At 47.9% G+C, this 17,962-nt stretch overlaps 1 protein-coding gene across 23 annotated transcripts in view; it reads left to right on the plus strand.

Annotated features, from left to right (window-relative positions):
* Nucleotides 1-17,962, plus strand: part of KLC1 (kinesin light chain 1) — a 58,601-nt gene that overhangs the window by 12,290 nt on the left and 28,349 nt on the right. For all 23 annotated transcript variants that reach the window (XR_014293950.1, XM_082619766.1, XM_082619764.1 and 20 more), the window contains exons 2-7: nucleotides 3,884-4,145; nucleotides 6,229-6,459; nucleotides 9,631-9,709; nucleotides 10,201-10,426; nucleotides 14,757-14,844; nucleotides 15,448-15,549. Coding sequence is in view for 22 of the 23 variants with exons in the window: in XM_082619766.1 (XP_082475892.1) it covers nucleotides 3,885-4,145; nucleotides 6,229-6,459; nucleotides 9,631-9,709; nucleotides 10,201-10,426; nucleotides 14,757-14,844; nucleotides 15,448-15,549 (987 nt within the window). In the remaining variant the exon portion in view is untranslated. The remainder of the gene's footprint in view (nucleotides 1-3,883; nucleotides 4,146-6,228; nucleotides 6,460-9,630; nucleotides 9,710-10,200; nucleotides 10,427-14,756; nucleotides 14,845-15,447; nucleotides 15,550-17,962) is intronic.

Below are 17,962 nucleotides of genomic sequence, written 5' to 3' on the forward strand. Positions count from 1 at the left end.
TCAGCCGCTGTGCTTAGTGCCCCATCTACACTTGCCCATGTTCATAAAAGCCTGGTGAGGGAGGTCTGCTAACCACTGAGACCCCAGGAGGTTTGGGGACTTCGCCCGTGCTGCGGTGATGGCTGGTGGCAGAGCCAGGCTCCGTCCTGTCCACAGCACCTGTCATCTCATTTCTCAGGAGAGCTGAGTGCCCCCCAAAAGCATTTGGATTCTCATTTTCTTTTAAGAGTAAGTTTAAAAGAAAACTGCCTTAAGCGACTCTTTTTTTGGTGTATGTGTGTGTGTGTGTACGCATGCATCCAGATAACATTTGTATTCATCACGCTTGTGTATGGTTAAAGCCATTACAAGAGTCTGTGAGCACACAGTGCCCTGGGGCCAGTTTTGTTACATATTCCTTAAGGAATTAAAATTGAGTTTCTCTAAATGTATTTACTTAATTGAGGCATTCCCTCAATTAAAGTGGTAAGTCTTTCTCGTTTTGTTTTCTTTTTTACCTACCTAAGTCCTGCCTTTTGTGGTTTTCGTACTTTTGTATAAACACCGTCCCCCTTTCTCTTTTATGCCAACAAAAGTGCCCTCTCTTCCCTTTTCAGCCACTGCTGTAACCTGTAGAGGCGTGACACTGACCATCTTTATAGCTGCACAGAATTTAACCTGCAGAGCTATGACTTACTGCCCATTCATGCCCCAAGAGCCTTGGTTTTCCGGAGGTGATTTGAGCAGTGAAGTCGTTGCCATTTATTACTAGGTCTACAGACTCTCCTCTGCGTCCCTTTGGGTTTAACACTGCTGGGAAAGACTGAGAAGTTGCTGGCAAGGTGTCAGGCTTTCTGAGCAGAGGCGTCGAACCTTGGGCCAGCAGAGGGCTGGGAAGTAAGTGCCGTGGGTCTTGGTGGATGGCTCCGTGGCGCGGTCACTGATGCCCTCCCCCCTCTCCTGACTGCTGCCGTGGCTGCCTCACCCCGGCTCTTGCCTTCAGAGCGCAGGTGTGCTGTGGCCTCGCTCCTGTGCGTCTCTCGTCTTACCACCGTGAGCGTGCCTGGCTCACAGCGACCTGCAGCCCCGTGCAGCTGCTCACAGGCAGCAGGAGCGTGCACATCCCTGCCTTGCCTGTTGCCAGCAGTGCCCCGCGCTTCGTCTAGAGAAGATGTGCCATTTGCTGAGAGCAGCTCTCCTGGGGGTGGCGGTCGCGGGTCGTTTCTTCCGAGTAGCTGGCCTCCCCTCTCCAGGGGGAGTGCCGCTGCCCCCTCACCCCCCATGCTCCCACCGTGAGTCCTGTCACCTGTAAAGCGTCTTTAGCTCTGGGTGGATGTGTTCATTTACTTGTCTTCTTACCTGCATGTCCCTGAGGCTGAGGCCCTTGTCACCCCGTGTAAGCCAGGGCCTCGCTCGGAGTATGTTGTAGTAAAACACTTTTATGGTCTAGGTTGGGGAAGAAGAGAATAAACGTTGCATCGATAGGAAATAATACATAAATGTGTTGCTGCCAAAAGTGGAGAAGGAGTCCTTCATATTGGGTTTTTTTTCTTTCTCTAGGGACACCAGTTCTGGGAAGTGAAGCGTAGGCAGTGCTCAGATCCACACCTTAACCTAGTGGTATTGAGTCCTGTTCATTGGAAGCTGGTTCTAAAATGTTTCCTTCATTCATTCAGCAAACATATATTTAGCGTTTACTGTGTGACAGGCTGGGAATATAGCGCTGAGCAAGACAAATGAGGTCCCTGCTCTCCTGGAGTTTGCAGTGCAGTCGGAGAGCTATGAGATAAATAAGTATGTAACGAATCTAATAATACTGCACGGTCAGGTAGAGGAGTCGCCTCTGTTCTTTTGTTGTTTTCTGGGCTCTTTGTATTACGGAGGTGGATTTCTGAATAGTCCTACAGACAGCTTCTACATTTCCAAAGTTTAGTCTTTGTGTTATGCAAAAAAATCAGTTTTCCAGTATGAAACTGGGGGTACAAGGACAGATGTGACCGTGTTATCAGCTGCTTCCAGCCTTCACTCCCAAATCCTGGTGCTACTTCCCCAGAGTTCCCTGGTGGTCTAGTGGTTAGGATTCGGCGCTTTCACTGCCGTGGCCCAGGTTCAACCACTGGTCGGGGAACTAAGATCCCACAAGCCACGCAGCATGGCCCCCCCCCCCCCCCCGCCAAAAAAAACAAACCAACCACTGCTTTCCTTCCCCCAGCATCTATCAGTCCATCCATTCACCAGATGGTCTGTGAGGGCCAGGAACTGTCCTACGTAGTGGGCATTCACTGTGGGTATAAGGTAAAGTCTTGCCTTTTAAATAGAACTGATATTTAAGGGAATATAAGATAATATGTGAAAACAAAGATTTTGGGTGGTCGTAAGTGCTCTGAAGGAAATCATTCTCAGGTGATTTAATATGATTTCCGTCCCTATCACTCTCCTGAACAGGCTTTCCTAATGATCACTGTTTGTGGCCTTAAAAAAAAAATTATGGGATTTAAAAACAGACATGAAACTAGAGAGGGTAGTAAAAAGAACTATTGCTTTGTATTAGCCATCATCACCATTTTGCCGATGTTGTTTTATGTGCCCCTTTCCCCTTTCCTTTACCTTCTCACTGTAGTAGTTTAAAACCAGTCCCAGACACCATATGATTTCGTGCTGGTGGCCTCTTGGCTAGTCTGACCCAGTAGGCATGCTCAGCCCTCACTCTCCTGGAGTCTTTTTTTTTTTTTTTAATATGTTTTTAAAAATTAATTAATCTATGGCTGCCTTGGGTCTTTGTTGCTGCGTGCGGGCTTTCTCTAGTTGCAGCGAGCGGGGGCTACTCTTCATTGTGGTGCGGGGGCTTCTCATTGCGGTGGCTTCTCTTGTTGTGGAACATGGGCTCTAGGTGCGTGGGCTTCAGAAGTTGGGGCACGCGGGCTCAGTAGTTGTTCTGCGGCATGTGGGATCTTCCCGGACCAGGGCTCAAACCTGTGTCCCCTGTATCGGCAGGCGGATTCTTAACCACTGCGCCACCAGGGAAGCCTCCTCCTGGAGTCTTTACAGCACTGGTCATCCTGCTGTGTCACTCTTGTGTCACCAGGCTTCAGTCAGGTGTGGTTCTCCTGCTGCTCTGATTGTTCCCATGCTCCTTTGCTGGTTTCTCCTTTTCCAGCTGTGACCCCTTCTCAAGGCTTTGTCTGGTAAATATGTGACCGAGAATTTACTATCCCTTCTGCATTTCATTAAGGAAAAAAAAACTTGCAAACATTTAGAGAAGATTTTGTTCATGGAGGCTATGTGTTTTATTTATTTTAAAATTTTATTTTATTTATTTCATTTTTGGCTGCATTGGGTCTTTGTTGCTGCATGCGGGCTTTTCTCTAGTTGTGGAGAGTGGGGTCTACTCTTGGTTGTGGTGCGCGGGCTTCTCATTGTGGTGGCTTCTCTTGTTGCGGAGCACGGGCTCTAGGCGTGCGGGCTTCAGTAGCTGTGGCACATGGGCTAAGTTGTTCGGCGGCATGTGGGATCTTCCTGGACCAGGGCTCGAACCTATGTCCCCTGAATTAGCAGGCGGATTCGTAACCGCTGTGCCACGAGGAAGCCCTGCTGTGTGTTTTAGAAATGCCATTTGGATGTTTTGCTGCTTTTCATCTTTGGCATTAATTTCAGTTACTGTCATTCCTTCCGTAAAAAAGAAAATTCAGACATAAGCCAGAAAAGTAATTAATTTGGTCTGCAAAGGAAAAACAGAAACAGTACAGAATGTAGTATTTCCAGGTAATAAATCACAATACACATATTTATTATTCACCTATAAAAATGTTAATTCAAAAGTCTTCACACATGTATCTCGTTAAAGCTGTAACATAAATTAAGCCTCTAATGAGATGTCTATCTTTTTTTTCTTTTTCCATCCTAGAATGTATGACAACATGTCCACAATGGTGTACATAAAGGAAGACAAGTTGGAGAAGCTGACACAGGATGAAATTATTTCTAAGACAAAGCAAGTAATTCAGGGCCTGGAGGCTCTGAAGAATGAGCACAATTCCATTTTACAAAGTTTACTGGAGACACTGAAGTGTTTGAAGAAAGATGATGAAAGTAATCTGGTGGAAGAGAAATCAAACATGATCCGAAAGTCACTGGAAATGTTGGAGCTTGGCCTGAGTGAGGCACAGGTATAAGTCTCAGATATGAACATGAAGCTGACAGTCTGGCAAAGTGGAGACTTTGTTTGACATATGAGGTTTAACTAAACTAGAGGGCAGATACTTACAGAATAATAGAAATCAGCTTATATGTGGGTTATGTATGTTACACAAGTGATGATTTGGGCATGTCTAAATTTTAAAAAGTGGAGCGAAAATAGAGGTAACTCTGTGTCAGTTAGGATTTGATTTGGCTGCATGTATCAAACAGCAAAAGCAGGGGCTTAAATGTCGGTCATGTAAAAGCACATACTGAGGTGCGCTGTCCCAGGTGGGTGCTACAGCGACTGTAGCAGCTGTACCATACTGTACCCACTGTGGTACGTCGTCGGGGGGACCCAGGCCCCCGCCACCTGCTGCACTACACCCCAGTCAGCCTGTCTCGTGGGCTAAGGCAGAGTCCCCGCTGCAGCCACGTGACCCCACCCCAGGTCTGCGAGGGGGCAGGAAGGGTGTGCCTCCTCCCGTCAACTCCTTGAAGTGTGCCTGGCACTCTGCTTACACCTCATTGGCCAGAACTGGGTTCTGTGGGCACACCTAGTCGTGAGGCACACTGGGGAATGTTGTCTTGCCCCTTAGAGTTCCAGGTTCTTAAGCCTGAGGAAGAAGGGTGAATGTTGGCCAACAGCTCATAGTCTCTGCAGTACCCCAAGACAAGATTGTCTTATGCACTTGACTAAACCTTTGTTTCTATCCTGCTAGACATAGAGATGAAAAAATTGGAAACATTTAGGTGTGCCCCCCGCCCCCCCCGCCATAACTTTCAGCTTTGCCAACATATTTTAGGTAGAATCAAATACACTAAAAATTGGCTTTTTTTTTTTTTTTTTTTTTTTTTGCGGTGCGCGGGCCTCTCACTGTTGCGGCCTCTCCCGTTGCGGGGCACAGGCTCCGGACGCGCACGCTCAGCGGCCATGGCTCACGGGCCCAGCCGCTCCGCGGCATGTGGGATCTTCCCGGACTGGGGCACGAACCCATGTCCCCTGCATTGGCAGGCGGACTCCCAACCACTGCGCCACCAGGGAAGCCCTGGCTTCTTCTTTCTTAGCTTTCGTCTTGTACAGCGAATGAATGAGGCAGAAGTGGGGCTGCTGCGTTACCGGTTCCTGCTTTCACAGAGGAAATCATTCTGTACCAAAGTGATGGCCATACCCTGATTTTAGAATTCTTCATCCTAAGCATGTTACAGATTCTAATTGTAGGACTTTGGTTATTGTGAGTCTCTTATTTTGCAAGTTGTGTTGAAAAGCGATATAGGGGTGAACCTCCTTTTTTAGTTTGGCAGATATTGGGGTTAAAAGAAGAAGGAGGAAAGAGCCCCCACCTTCTAGAGTTTCAGGTTTTAGACCTAGGAGGATAATAAAGAGGGAGGGGCAGGTGCACGGTCTGCAGAGAGAACAGACCAAAGCCGGCTTTCCTCCCCAACTCTTTCAGCCCTTATCCTCCCAGGCAGGCCCGTCCCTGAGACCCATCAGTGCACCCCAGGCAGAGCCCAGTAGGGACCTCCGCTTATGAGTGCGTCAGGGCGTCCTGACTCTTGGTGCTGGCCACACCACAGAGCCTTCGTCCCTTCCCCTGCAGTGGCGAAGAAGTCTTGTCTGTGTGCCCCGCCCCAGTTCCACCACCAGCCCCTCACAGGGTGACCTGCGCTCTGAACACGTGTGCAGGTGTGTGCATGTGCTCTCACCCGTGGCAAAGGGTCTCTGAGAAATTCTGTTGGTGCCATCTAGATAAAAAGTAAAAAAACGCAGCCTTATCAGTTCAGTAGCTGCCTGTCCATTGCTAGTCCATTCGAGATGCTTTCTAAACAGAAAAAAAGTGCATTTCTCATAGGTGTTCTGAGCATGTGATATTCTTGATCATGCCCTGAATGTAGCCTGTGACTAAAGAAAGGGTGGAAATAGAAGTAAATGGCAAATTGTACTTGTATGTAGTTTGGAGCACGTGTCTGCAGGTGTCAGCTGGAGCTACAACCCCAGGACACTTGCGGAGACGGGAGGTGGCGTTTGTTGGGCTGAGTGCTGCAGTGCTGTCAGCGTTTCTGTCTGTCTAGGTTATGATGGCTCTGTCAAATCACCTGAATGCCGTCGAGTCGGAGAAGCAGAAGCTGCGTGCACAGGTTCGTCGTCTGTGCCAGGAGAATCAGTGGCTGCGGGATGAATTGGCCAACACGCAGCAGAAATTGCAGAAGAGTGAGCAGTCTGTGGCTCAACTGGAGGAAGAAAAGAAGCATCTGGAATTCATGAATCAGCTAAAAAAATACGATGATGACATTTCTCCATCAGTAAGTGGTTCTGCAGGAATGCCGTATTGACAATTACCATGTTATTGTCGGTAGATTGTTTCAGTCAAGCCGGCAGTGTTTTCCTGTCCCCTCCAGCGACTGTGTTTAAACAAGACCAAGGATTAAGGGTCTTGGGACTGAGTCCCTGGGCAAGTCATATAAGTTCTCTCTGGAGTAGTTTTTTCGTATGTGTTTTTTTGAACGATGGTCAGAAAATGTAAAAATACTTGGTAAATATAAAATATATGCAGAGAGGTGCCATTGCCTTCAATGAGGTCTGTCGCAGCTTGAGATCTCCTGAGCATCCTCACCCTTTGCGGTCTGGCTTCCATGCCCATCCCGCTGCTGGAATGCTTTTCCTTTAACAGTGCCCTGATCCAGTCGCCTGAATCCAGACTCGGGACTACCTCTGTAGTTTGTGGTGGATCTTCACTTTCTCTTTGCAAGCCTCTGCCCTGCTCCCAGGACACCATTGGTTCTCCTGCGCCCTCGCTCACGCCTCCTTCTTGGCCTCCTGCGGTTCCTGAATGTTAGGGTTCCCCAAGGATCTTCTGTTGGCTCTCTCTGGATGTTCATCCCAATCTCGATTACTGTTTTTCATTTTCTGTTTATTTCTGATTCAGTTAACTTTTTTTTTAAAGTAACCTTCTTTATTTTGGAATAATTTTAGATTCACAGAAAAGTCGGAGGTGGGGCCTCTGGGAGGTAGTGTGGATTAGATGCGGTCATGAGGATGGGACCACCATGACGACATTAGTTACACAAAGAGCAAGAGACCCTAGGTCTCTTGACATGATACTGTAAAGAGAACTCCCACATGCCCTTCACCCAGGTTCCCCTAGTGTTAACATCTTGTATTGCTGTATAACGTGTCTGAGTTAACTTGGGGCACTGTCTGTCTCCAGAATACCGTAGGCTGCATGGCTTAAACAATAGACACTTAATTTCTCCTGGTTCTGGAAGCTGCAAGTCTGAGATGAGGGTGACAGGTCGGTTTCTTGGTGAGGGCCTTCTTCCTGGTGTGTCTTCATGTGGCCTCCTTGGTGCATTTATGCAAAGAGAGAGAGGACTAGGGTCTCTTCCTCTTTGTGCAACTAATGTCGTCATGGTGGCCCCATCCTCATGACCGCATCTAATCCACGCTACTTCCCAGAGGCCCCACCTCCAGATATCATCACACTGACCATTAGGGCTTCAACATACGGATTTGGGGGTGGGGAGGACAAACATTCAGTCCCTAGCAGTACATTTGTTAAAAGTAAGAAATTAATGTTGCTACATTACTATTAATGAAATTACAGCCTTTCTTTGCATTTCACCAGTCCTTCCATTAGTGTCCCTTTTCTGCTCTAGAATCCAATCCAGGATTTCACATGGTATTTTGAGCTAACGTTTTTTTAATGCCTGCATAGTTCTAGGCATGTTCACTACATAATCTGTATACCATTGAGTTCCACATTTGTGTCTCCAGTCTGAGCCCTCATCCTAAGATTGTAGGAACGGTTTTGTGTATTGTACCAGCAGACCTACACTTGCCCTGTGTCTTAGCTTGGGCTACCATAACCAAATACCATAGACTAGGTGGCTTAAACAGCAGATCATTTACTTTCTGGAGGCTGGAAGTCAGATATCAGGGTGCCAGCATGGCTGGTTTCTGGTGAGGACCCTTTTCCCAGCTTGCAGACAGCTGTCCTCTTACTATGTTTGCACATGGCAGGGTGTGGGTGTGGGGGAGGGAGAGCTAGCTCTGATGTCTCTTATTATTAGGGCACTAATCCCATCGTGAGGGCCTCACCCTCATGATTTTATCTAACCTTATTTCCTCCAAATGCCATCACACTGGGGGTTAGGGCTTCAACATGATTTTGGGCACAATTAGTCCATAGCACCCTGTTTTATGAGGCATACTGTATTTCTCCCTTGCATCTCTAGGTCAGGAGCAACTGAATGTTTTGATTTAAAAGACATAACTCCTGTAGGTTGCTGTGGGAATAAGAATAGAGAAGTTGATTCACCTGGAAAACTGGATAACATTGAGCAGGGGAAAGCTGGTCCCATAGACTCAGAGACATTTAAAACTTTCTATTTGGAAAACATGTCTGGCTTGGAGAAGAGATGCAGTGAGCTAACCCTGCCCCCCTTTAGGGGTTTGCATGATAATTTTTCTGCCCCGTTCCTCCTACTGCTGCTGGTGCATTTCCTTAGCATGAGGAGTTCTCCTGCGGGGCCCTGGGCCGGGGTCAGAGTCAGGAGACTGAACACAGGCGCAGTGCTTCCTCTCTCCTCTGCAGCCCAGTTTCCGTTTTTGCTGATTATCTCAGCAGAGTCCTCGATGACGTTTTTCACTCATTCCAGGATCCAGTTCAGGACCACACGTTGGACATAGTGGTCACGTCCCTTTAGTTGTCTTTCATCTGGAACAGGTCCTTTCACAGAAAGAAGAAAGCCTGTCTTTGTCTTTCATGACATTGGTATTCTTGAAGAATACAGGCCAGTTGCTTCATAGATTGTTCCTCAGGTTGGGTTTGTCTGGTGTTTCCTCATGAGTGTGTTTGGATTGTGTGTCCCAGATGGGAATGTTATAAAAGTGACGTGTGCCTCTCAGGTCCCTTCCAGAGGCAGATGGTGTCCGTCTGCGCCAGGGCGGTGCTGAGTTCTCACCTGGTCAAGCTGCTGTCTTTTCTCTCCATCGTGTGGTCACTCTTTTTACCCGAGGGCTCATCTGTCGGGGACACGAGTCATAGGCTGTCACACTGCTCTTAGGGGTCCTGTGGTGGAGATACTGGGTGGGGAGGGGAGTGTCCAGCCTGCCAGTTCTGCAGTGTTCATAGATTTGCCATTTTAATCATTTTGTTTCCAAATAAAATTTATTTCAAGGGCTTCCCTGCTCTTTGAACTTCTGTAGGACACGGGTGACGACTAAGGCACAGAGATGCCATCGTGATCTGTTCTGCCACTCCTGCCCGGACAAGTACTTTGAGTTCAGTCTAGCAGGCTTTTTATTACTCTTTACTAAACTGATGGATAGACCAAATTGTGGCTAGTCCTATATTTGATCTGAAAAACAAACCATCTTTTCTATTTTTAGTTTAAATGAAATTAGTACCGAAGATTTCCAGTGCAGGATTTCTAGTATTTGTAGGACTGATACTGTCCTGGTTGGTCTTATAGGAGGACAAAGACACCGATTCCACCAAAGAACCTCTGGATGACCTCTTCCCAAATGACGATGATGACCCCGGTCAAGGAAGTAAGTTGGGAGTGGTGGTTAAATGGCAGCATGCAGACGGAGGTGGCGGGTCCTCGTGGGGTGTATTGCTGTCATTAGCAGGCGGTGGCGTGCCTGCAGCCTGCCTCACAGGAGCCCTTGCACACTTGGGCTGCCTCGTGGTTCCCCAGAGAATTGCGAGTCATTTGCTCGCTGGGATCGAGTAACGTGCCGAGCCAGCCCTCGTGAACGGGCACGCGCCAGCAGTTCCCACGCGACCTGTGGATTCTCACAGAGTGGAAGGGCAAAGGAGTCTTCCTGGGGCCAAGAGCAGTCTCACCACACTGTTGGGGCGCGTGCGGCACCCCCGACAAGTTGCTGGCGTTGCCTCTCCTGCGCGGGGAACGCTGGACAGGTTTGGTACAGTGGGGACCACGTGCTGAGCTGGACCAGAGCCAGAGCGGGGAGTGCTAATCAGCTGGTGTCATCGGGTGACTTTCTCTGTCGCCTGAAGTGAGCCCTTCTCTGTGCAGTGCAACAGCAGCAGAGCAGCGCCGCGGCGGCCGCCCAGCAGGGTGGCTACGAGATCCCCGCGCGGCTGCGCACCCTGCACAACCTGGTCATCCAGTACGCCTCGCAGGGGCGCTACGAGGTCGCCGTGCCCCTCTGCAAGCAGGCCCTGGAGGACCTGGAGAAGACCTCTGGCCATGACCACCCGGATGTGGCCACCATGCTGAACATCTTGGCCTTGGTGTACAGGCTAGTAGTCCTCATTTTATTCTCTTTATTTTACCTAGAGACAACATTTTTAATGAGCTTGCCCTAAAAATACATTTCTGTAAACTGTTATGAGCTACCTTTCCAGCCTTATCATCCATTTCTCTTTAGACAGCCAGGGGTTAAGTTCAAACATTTAGCAAGCTGTCTGGCAAGAGTGTGACCCTGAAGAACGGACGCTGCCTGGGGCTCCCAGGCAGCCTTCCGGGACTAGCCCACAGCACCCTTTGCTCTGGTCAAGCTAAGCTCTTTTGATTTTTTTCCCCACAATACTTGGTATACCAGGCTCCTTCTGCCCACCCTGCCTGCCCGTATCCCCTGCCTTTCTGAGGCCTTGTCAGCTCTCTCCTTTCTGAATGCAGGGCTCCACGTGCCCCTTCCCAAGTTGTGCCCCATAACCCTGTCCCTGCCTCTCTTGCAGCACTTGCCCTGTACTTGGCCTCTGGGTGATTTGAATTTTGTCATCTCTTCTCCCGGGATCCTGGCTCCTTGAAGTTGAGGACCAGGTTGTCTTCTTGTCTCCACCTTGAGTCACTTGAACATGTTTGCTAACTCAGAAGCCTTTGGCGAACTTCCTGAACGGAATTAAATAGTTTGCTTAGTCAGTGACTGGGCAGTGGTACGTGGGAGCCCTTTGTCTGCTTCTGTCTTTTAGCCGAATTGACCTGAAGTCGAGCAGGTCGGGGTGTTACTCACATGCAGGACTGGTTTGCTGTGGCCACTCCAGTGTGGTGGGTTTCAGTGAACTGCTCCATTTTTCTTCATTGGTTTGGTTGTTTCAGTTTAGCCAACAGTTTTGATCCAGACGTATGTAAGACTTTGGGCTGGTTCCTGTGAGACCCTAAAGATGAATACATAATACCTGTTCTCGGGGAGAAACCAGAACGTGGAATTTGAAGTCAGGAGAGTTCAGTTTGTATCTCTGCTAGGTGGCCCCTAGACAGAGGATGTTGTCCAGAGCCCTTAGCTTTTCTGAGCCTCTGAAGGGTTGCAGGGGATGTGAGACATGGTGTTACCTGGCACTGTGAAGTAGTCAAACAGCATCATCTAAACCTGTTTCTAAAGGAACTGAGAAGCTTGTTTATAGAGAATAGGCTGGCTATGTTCATATGTAATTATAGAAGCAGGGAGACTGTTGTTAATAAAATAACACAGAAGCGGGAATTCCCTGGCGGTCCAGGAGTTAGGACTCTGCGCTTTCACTGCTGGGGCCAGGGTTCAATCCATGGTTGGGGAACTGTGATCCCATAAGCCGCTTGGTATGGCCAATAAAGAAAGAAAGTAACCCAGAAGTGTTCATGGAACAGAAAGATGCCTTCCAGCTGAGAGGATTAGGGCAGGCCTAATGGAGGGGTGCGAGCGCTGCGGCCTTGAAGGGTGTGTGTGGGGCAGGCTCCTGCGTCCTGTTTGGCAGTAGTAAGGGATGGGGCTGGAAGGGCTGGGCGCTCTGCAGCTGCCGGGCTTAGAAGAGTGGCTGTGGGGAGCGCACAGGACCTGAGGGGGCTGGAGCCTGGAGGCAGGGCAGCCAGCCGGCAGCAGCTTGGGGCTGGCGGGGATGGAGCTGGGAACCTGAGCAGGGAGGGGGAAAGGAGAGGGAGGGCTCCATGAAGAGAAGAGGAGTAAACTGTCCGGAGAGGGGGGTGATCACCTTCAAGAGCACAGGAAGGAAACCGAGCACTGCCACGCCACTGCTGCGGCTCGGCTTCCAAAGCAGCATAGCCTTTTCCATGCTGCACAGCACTCTGTTTTACAGGTAGTCCTGACATTTTTTGACAGGTTTCCTGCTGATGGACATTTAGGTTTGCAGATTTTTACTGTTACGCATTATTGTAAGAATTCCCTAGTCACAGGTATTTGCATTTAAAATCTTGGTAGATTATGCTAAATTTCATTCCAGAAAGGTCTTTAAAAAATTTACATGCCTACGAAGAGCATGAGAGTTTTTGGCTGATGTTAGATATTTTTATTGTAAATGAGTTAAATACAAAATGTGTGTAGAATGCCACTGGAATTTGTTGTACTTAGGGTGCGTGGTCACACAGATGTCATTGTGCTGGGTGCTGGGAATTCGGTGGCCTCTCCTCAGTCTTGTGTTTTTCCTTCACACTATAGTGTGAGAGTTTACTCATGTCAGCAGAACATTTGAAAAAAGTTAGCAGCTACGTATATATTCATATTCAATATTGTGTCCTAGAGCTGTACCATAACTCTATTTCAACATTTTTCTATTAAGGGACATTTAATTTTAAGCTTTTTGCGGGGGGGGGCATTAATTTACTGATGAACATCTTTTGCTCAAGTTTTTTTTTTTTTTTTTTTTTTTGCGGTACGCGGGCCTCTCACTGCTGTGGCCTCTCCCGTTGCGGAGCACAGGCTCCGGACGCACAGGCTCAGCGGCCATGGCTCATGGGCCCAGCCGCTCCGCGGCATGCGGGATCCTCCCAGACTGGGTCACGAACCCGTGTCCCCTGCATCAGCAGGCGGACTCTCAACCACTGCGCCACCAGGGAAGCCCATTTTGCTCAAGTTTTGCTCAGGATTTTGTATTGTTTTAGTGTCAATTTCTAAAGTGGGTTAGAGTATAAACATGATACGCGGGCTTCCCTGGTGGCGCAGTGGTTGACAATCCGCCTGCCAATGCAGGGGACACGGGTCCGATCCCTGGTCTGAGAAGATCCCACATGCAGCAGAGCAACTAAGCCCGTGCGCCACAACTACTGAGCCTGTGCTCTAGAGTCTGTGAGCCGCAACTATTGAGCCCACATGCCACAACTACTGAGCCCATGTGCCACAACTACTGAGCCCACGTGCCACAACTACTGAAGCCTGCGCACCTAGAGCCCGTGCTCTGCAGCAAGAGAAGCCACTGCAAGGAGAAGCCCGTGCACCGCAACGAAGAGTAGCCCCCGCCTGCCGCAACTAGAGAAAGCCTGCGTGCAGCAATGAAGACCCAACACAGCCAAAAATAAATAAATTAAATAAATAAATTAAAAACAAAACAAAACATGATACACTTCTTGGTACATGTTGCCCAGCTGCTTTCAGGAAGGTGGTGCCAGTTCACACTCCTCCTCCTCCATCACCAGCCTGGGGATGGGCTGCTTGTCTCTTACTCTTTATTAATGGAGAAGTGCAGCATTGTGTATTAATTTGTATTCTGTAATTATGTGTTTTTAGTCATTTGTGTCCTTCTGTGAATGTTCTGTTACGTTTTTTAAAAAATATATATTTATTTATTCATTTATTTTTTGGCTGTGGGGTCTTCCTTGCTGCACGCGGGCTTTCTCTAGTTGAGGTGAGCAGGGGCTACTCTTCGTTGTGGTGTGCGGGCTTCTCATTGCAGTGGCTTCTCTTGTTGCGGAGCACGGGCTCTAGGCGCACGGGCTCTAGGCTCGCGGGCTCAGTAGTTGTGGCCCAGGGGCTTAGTTGCTCCTTGGCATGTGGGATCTTCCCAGACCAGGGCTTGAACCTGTGTGCCCAGCATTGGCAGGCAGATTCTTAACCACTGCACCACCAGGGAAGTCCAAAACTTATATACTTGGCCAGAATTAGTGTGCTTCGGAGGATCTGGAAGCCTTATTAACCCTTGCAGTGTTCTGCAGGACAGTCTGGCTTCTGCAAGGCAAAGCCTTGCTGGGCAGCCGTTCTTTCTCAGTTGGGAAGTATGTGTACTCAGTCTCACAAAGTAAATAACTGGTTGCAGCCCCATCATCAGGTAGCACTTAAACCAAGGGGGCTGGGGCTGGAGGTGCTTCTGTCTCCCCACTGTCAGCAGGACCCTTCGCCCCGCCCTGCTCCAGCAGACACTGTGGGGTGCATCCTGGGCTTCTGTTTCACAGGCTTTTCCGTGGCACGTGGCAAATCATTAGTTTCTTAGAGCAGCTCTGTGAGTCACGTCCGTCCTTTTTAGGTGGGCCGACTCTGACTGTGGAGCCCACGTGACGTGCCAGAGCCACGCAGCCGGTAGCTGGCAGAGCTGGGTGCAGACACCGGAATCCGTTCCGTCTGCCTCACCATTCTGGACGGCCTCGCTCACTGTGTGCGGGGTTATGGGGGTAGTATTGTCCCAGTGATCTAGACGGGAGGGCCAGGTTCAAAGCTAATCAGGCCCGACTCCCAGCTCACCTTGCCAGTACCTTTATTGATGGAGTCTTTTTCTCCTACATTAGGAGTGTTTTTAATAGTTTTAATAGCTAACGTCTATTTTTTAATAACTGAAGCTTAACTTTTATTTCTTTAGTTCCAAAATTACATTTTAAGGAGATGTAGTAAGCTGTGTCTATAACACTTAACTGTATGTTTTTCAATTTAGAGACCAGAATAAATACAAAGATGCAGCTAATCTACTGAATGATGCCTTGGCCATCCGTGAAAAAACTTTGGGCAAAGATCATCCTGCGGTTTGTATACTGGTTCTTTCATTCTTTTTATATATTATTTTCCCTAATGTATTTTTATACCCATCTCATTTTAATATTAAACTCAACAGGGAAGATTTAAGAGCTGCCTTTTCACTGGACGGCACAGGTAGGACTTCCCTCACTTAGTACAAGTGGTGAGCTTCAGTGCTGGAGACTCCCATTTAGCAGGTGTCAGTGTGCACTTAAGTTGTTTATCGCCCCACCTCAAATGGATCACGTACGGTGTTTTTTGATCCTAAATCAAATTGCATGTACTTCTGTAAATTTTTTCATAAAGATTTTGTATTTATTAAAATCTGGTCAGATTTGCATATAGATCTATTTTGGTTGGCTTTGTGGCTTTCAGTGAAATTAAAAAAAAAATCAAGATCCTGTTGATGTTGATTTGTTAATATTCTGCAGTGTTACTTTATGCATCTGTCTGTAGACGGTGAGATTGCTCTTTTGCCTCTAAGTGGGGTCATGTTCCTTCATCCGGCTGAGAGCTCTTCCCTGCACATACTGGGCGTGATGAGTGTGTGATGTCTCCCGTCCCCTCCACCGCTGTCGTTTACTGTTCTTCGCGGTTCCCTGTGTTGGTAGGTGGCAGCAACTCTGAATAACCTCGCAGTGCTTTACGGCAAAAGAGGAAAGTACAAAGAAGCTGAGCCGCTGTGTAAACGAGCTCTGGAGATCAGAGAAAAGGTGCGACTGAGACGGTTCTCCTTGAGATGCTGTGTTTTATGCTTTTAAATAACTCACTTTTTTTTTTTTAATAACTCACTTTTAAGCTTTGAGATAGGACCACTGTGATATATCATTACTGACCATTTACTGAAAATAAGCTCTTCAGTCAGGTGGGCAGCCCCAAACGCAGCCAGATGGGCCCATACACATGGGAGTTTAGGAGGAGTGGAGCCTTGAGTCTGCATGCCCTCCCAGCCTGAGGCCTGGAAATGATTCAACTGAAGAAGGAATTTCTCAGGCCTGTAGGTGGAAGGCACGGGGGCATTTCATTGACAGTTGGGCCCGTGCCTGTCAAGAAGAAAAACATTAAAATTTTAAAAATGAGGTCAACAAATACGCTTATGAAACTGAAGAAAATGAATAATTGTTTTTGAGAACTAAAGAACAACTCAGAGCTATAGATTAAGTCAATGTCATGGATAGGTCATATCAGCTAATACAGTTGATAGTAATTAGGTGTTTTTAAATGTAACTTGTTAATGTCAGCAGTGCTCTGTATGACCGTGTATTCAAATGTTAGAGACTTGGCAGGTCCACGCCATGATTTTTTTTTAAGGTTATTTTATGACATATAGGTTTGTTTATTTGTTTGTTTTTGGCTGCGTTAGGTCTTGTTGCTGCGTGTGGGCTTTCTCTAGTTGTGGCGAGCAGGGTGTGCAGGCTTCTCGTTGCGGTGGCTTCTCTTGTCGTGGAGCACAGGCTGTTGGCGTGCAGGCTTCAGTAGTTGCAGCATGTGGGCTCAGTAGCTGTGGCTCACGGGCTGTAGAGCACAGCCTCAGTAGTTGTGGCGCACGGACTTAGTTGCTCTGTGACGTGTGAGATCTTCCCGGAGCAGGGATCGAACCCGTGTCCCTTGCATTGGCAGGCGGATTCCCAACCACTGTGCCACCAGGGGAGTCCAATGCCATGATACTTTAATTTGACTTTTTGTGTCATTATTTACCATTGATACTGAGCAATCTCATTTAATTTTGAGTCATATGGCAAGGACTTGGGAAAGGGAAGATGAAAAGGGGCTAATTATCACATTATGCAGGTAAAGTTTTGTCCATGTTGCCATCTGCATAATATTTACAAAATAAAATCGTTTTTATTTTATTTTTTATTTATTCATTGAGATTTTGAGTGGGCTGGGGTTAAAATCAGGGAGAACCACAAACGTATCAAGTTGAGGATTATGAACTATAGATGATGATCAGATTCATTCATATATATTTGCTCTTTCATTCAGTCATGTAGCCAACATTTATTGAGGACTTGGAGGCTCCCTGCTTGGTTAGAGTTGGTGATTTCAAATTAGACACAGTCCTTTCCCTGGGAACACAGTGCAGTAGGCAGACCTTGGGAATGCATGTGCCTTGGCTTCTAGCCTAGGGCTCAGGGAGCACATAGAGCAGGGGCTTCTCCAAGTACAGGGCTGGGACTGCACTGGGCATGGCCTCCCACAAACGGCCAGTGTTGGAGCTGAGTCTCAAGAACTGAGGTCAGAGCTTCCCAGGCAGGGAGAGGTAAGGAATGCAGAGGGGATGGAGAGGCAGCCTGCCTCATTGGGGACTGTGTAGGTAAAGGCACAAGGTGAGAGACTGGATGGCTGGCTCAGGTCCTGAGGAAGCAGTGTAGTGTTTAGTTGTCCATCTGTGTGCCAGCACCGTCCTAGGTGCTGAGAGGACATTACATCCAGACATTGAGACAAGGCATTTGCACACTGAGGCTTACATCTTAACGGGTGAGAGTCAGGCGATAAAGGACTAAATAGATAAATAAGATAGTTTTGGGTAGTGATACTTACAAAGAAAGAAAAAAAACCAGGTGATTTGCTTGTGAGTAAACTGGGTGGGGATGGGCTGAGGGCTCCCTTAAATTGGATATAAGGAGGTCCTCTCTGAGGGGACCTGTAAAGAGACCTGAAAGATGAGTTGTTTAGTGGGGGGTGGGGAGCAGGGCAGTGCTGGGAGAAGAGTGTTGGGCGTCTGGGACAGTAAGTTCAAGTTCGAAGAGCCCTGAGGTGAAGTTTGAAATGCGAGGGAAGTGGTTTGGGATGCTCAGAGAATCTGGGTCTGAATGTGAAGGGATACGTAGGCTGTGAATTGAAGAACTGGAAGTGTCCTTTGAAGGCTGTTCTGTGCACGAATAAGTGTAATGTAGTTAGACTCAGAAGGGCCAGGTGTAAGTTCAGGCACTTCAAAGACTGGGTGGTCATATTAAACAGCCTTTATAAAACCCAGTTTCCTCATCTTCAAACTGTGCATAGTACTACCTACCATGTAGGATTATTATAAGAATTAAAGACACTAAAGCACGTGAAGGAAATCAGCATAGTCGTCCCCTCCCCCCAAGAATAAGGAGTTCAACAAATTCTGGTTAAGTTATT

The sequence above is a fragment of the Mesoplodon mirus genome (genome assembly GCF_964341445.2).
Source record: "Mesoplodon mirus genome assembly, chromosome: 4".
Classification (NCBI taxonomy): Eukaryota; Metazoa; Chordata; class Mammalia; order Artiodactyla; family Ziphiidae; genus Mesoplodon; species Mesoplodon mirus.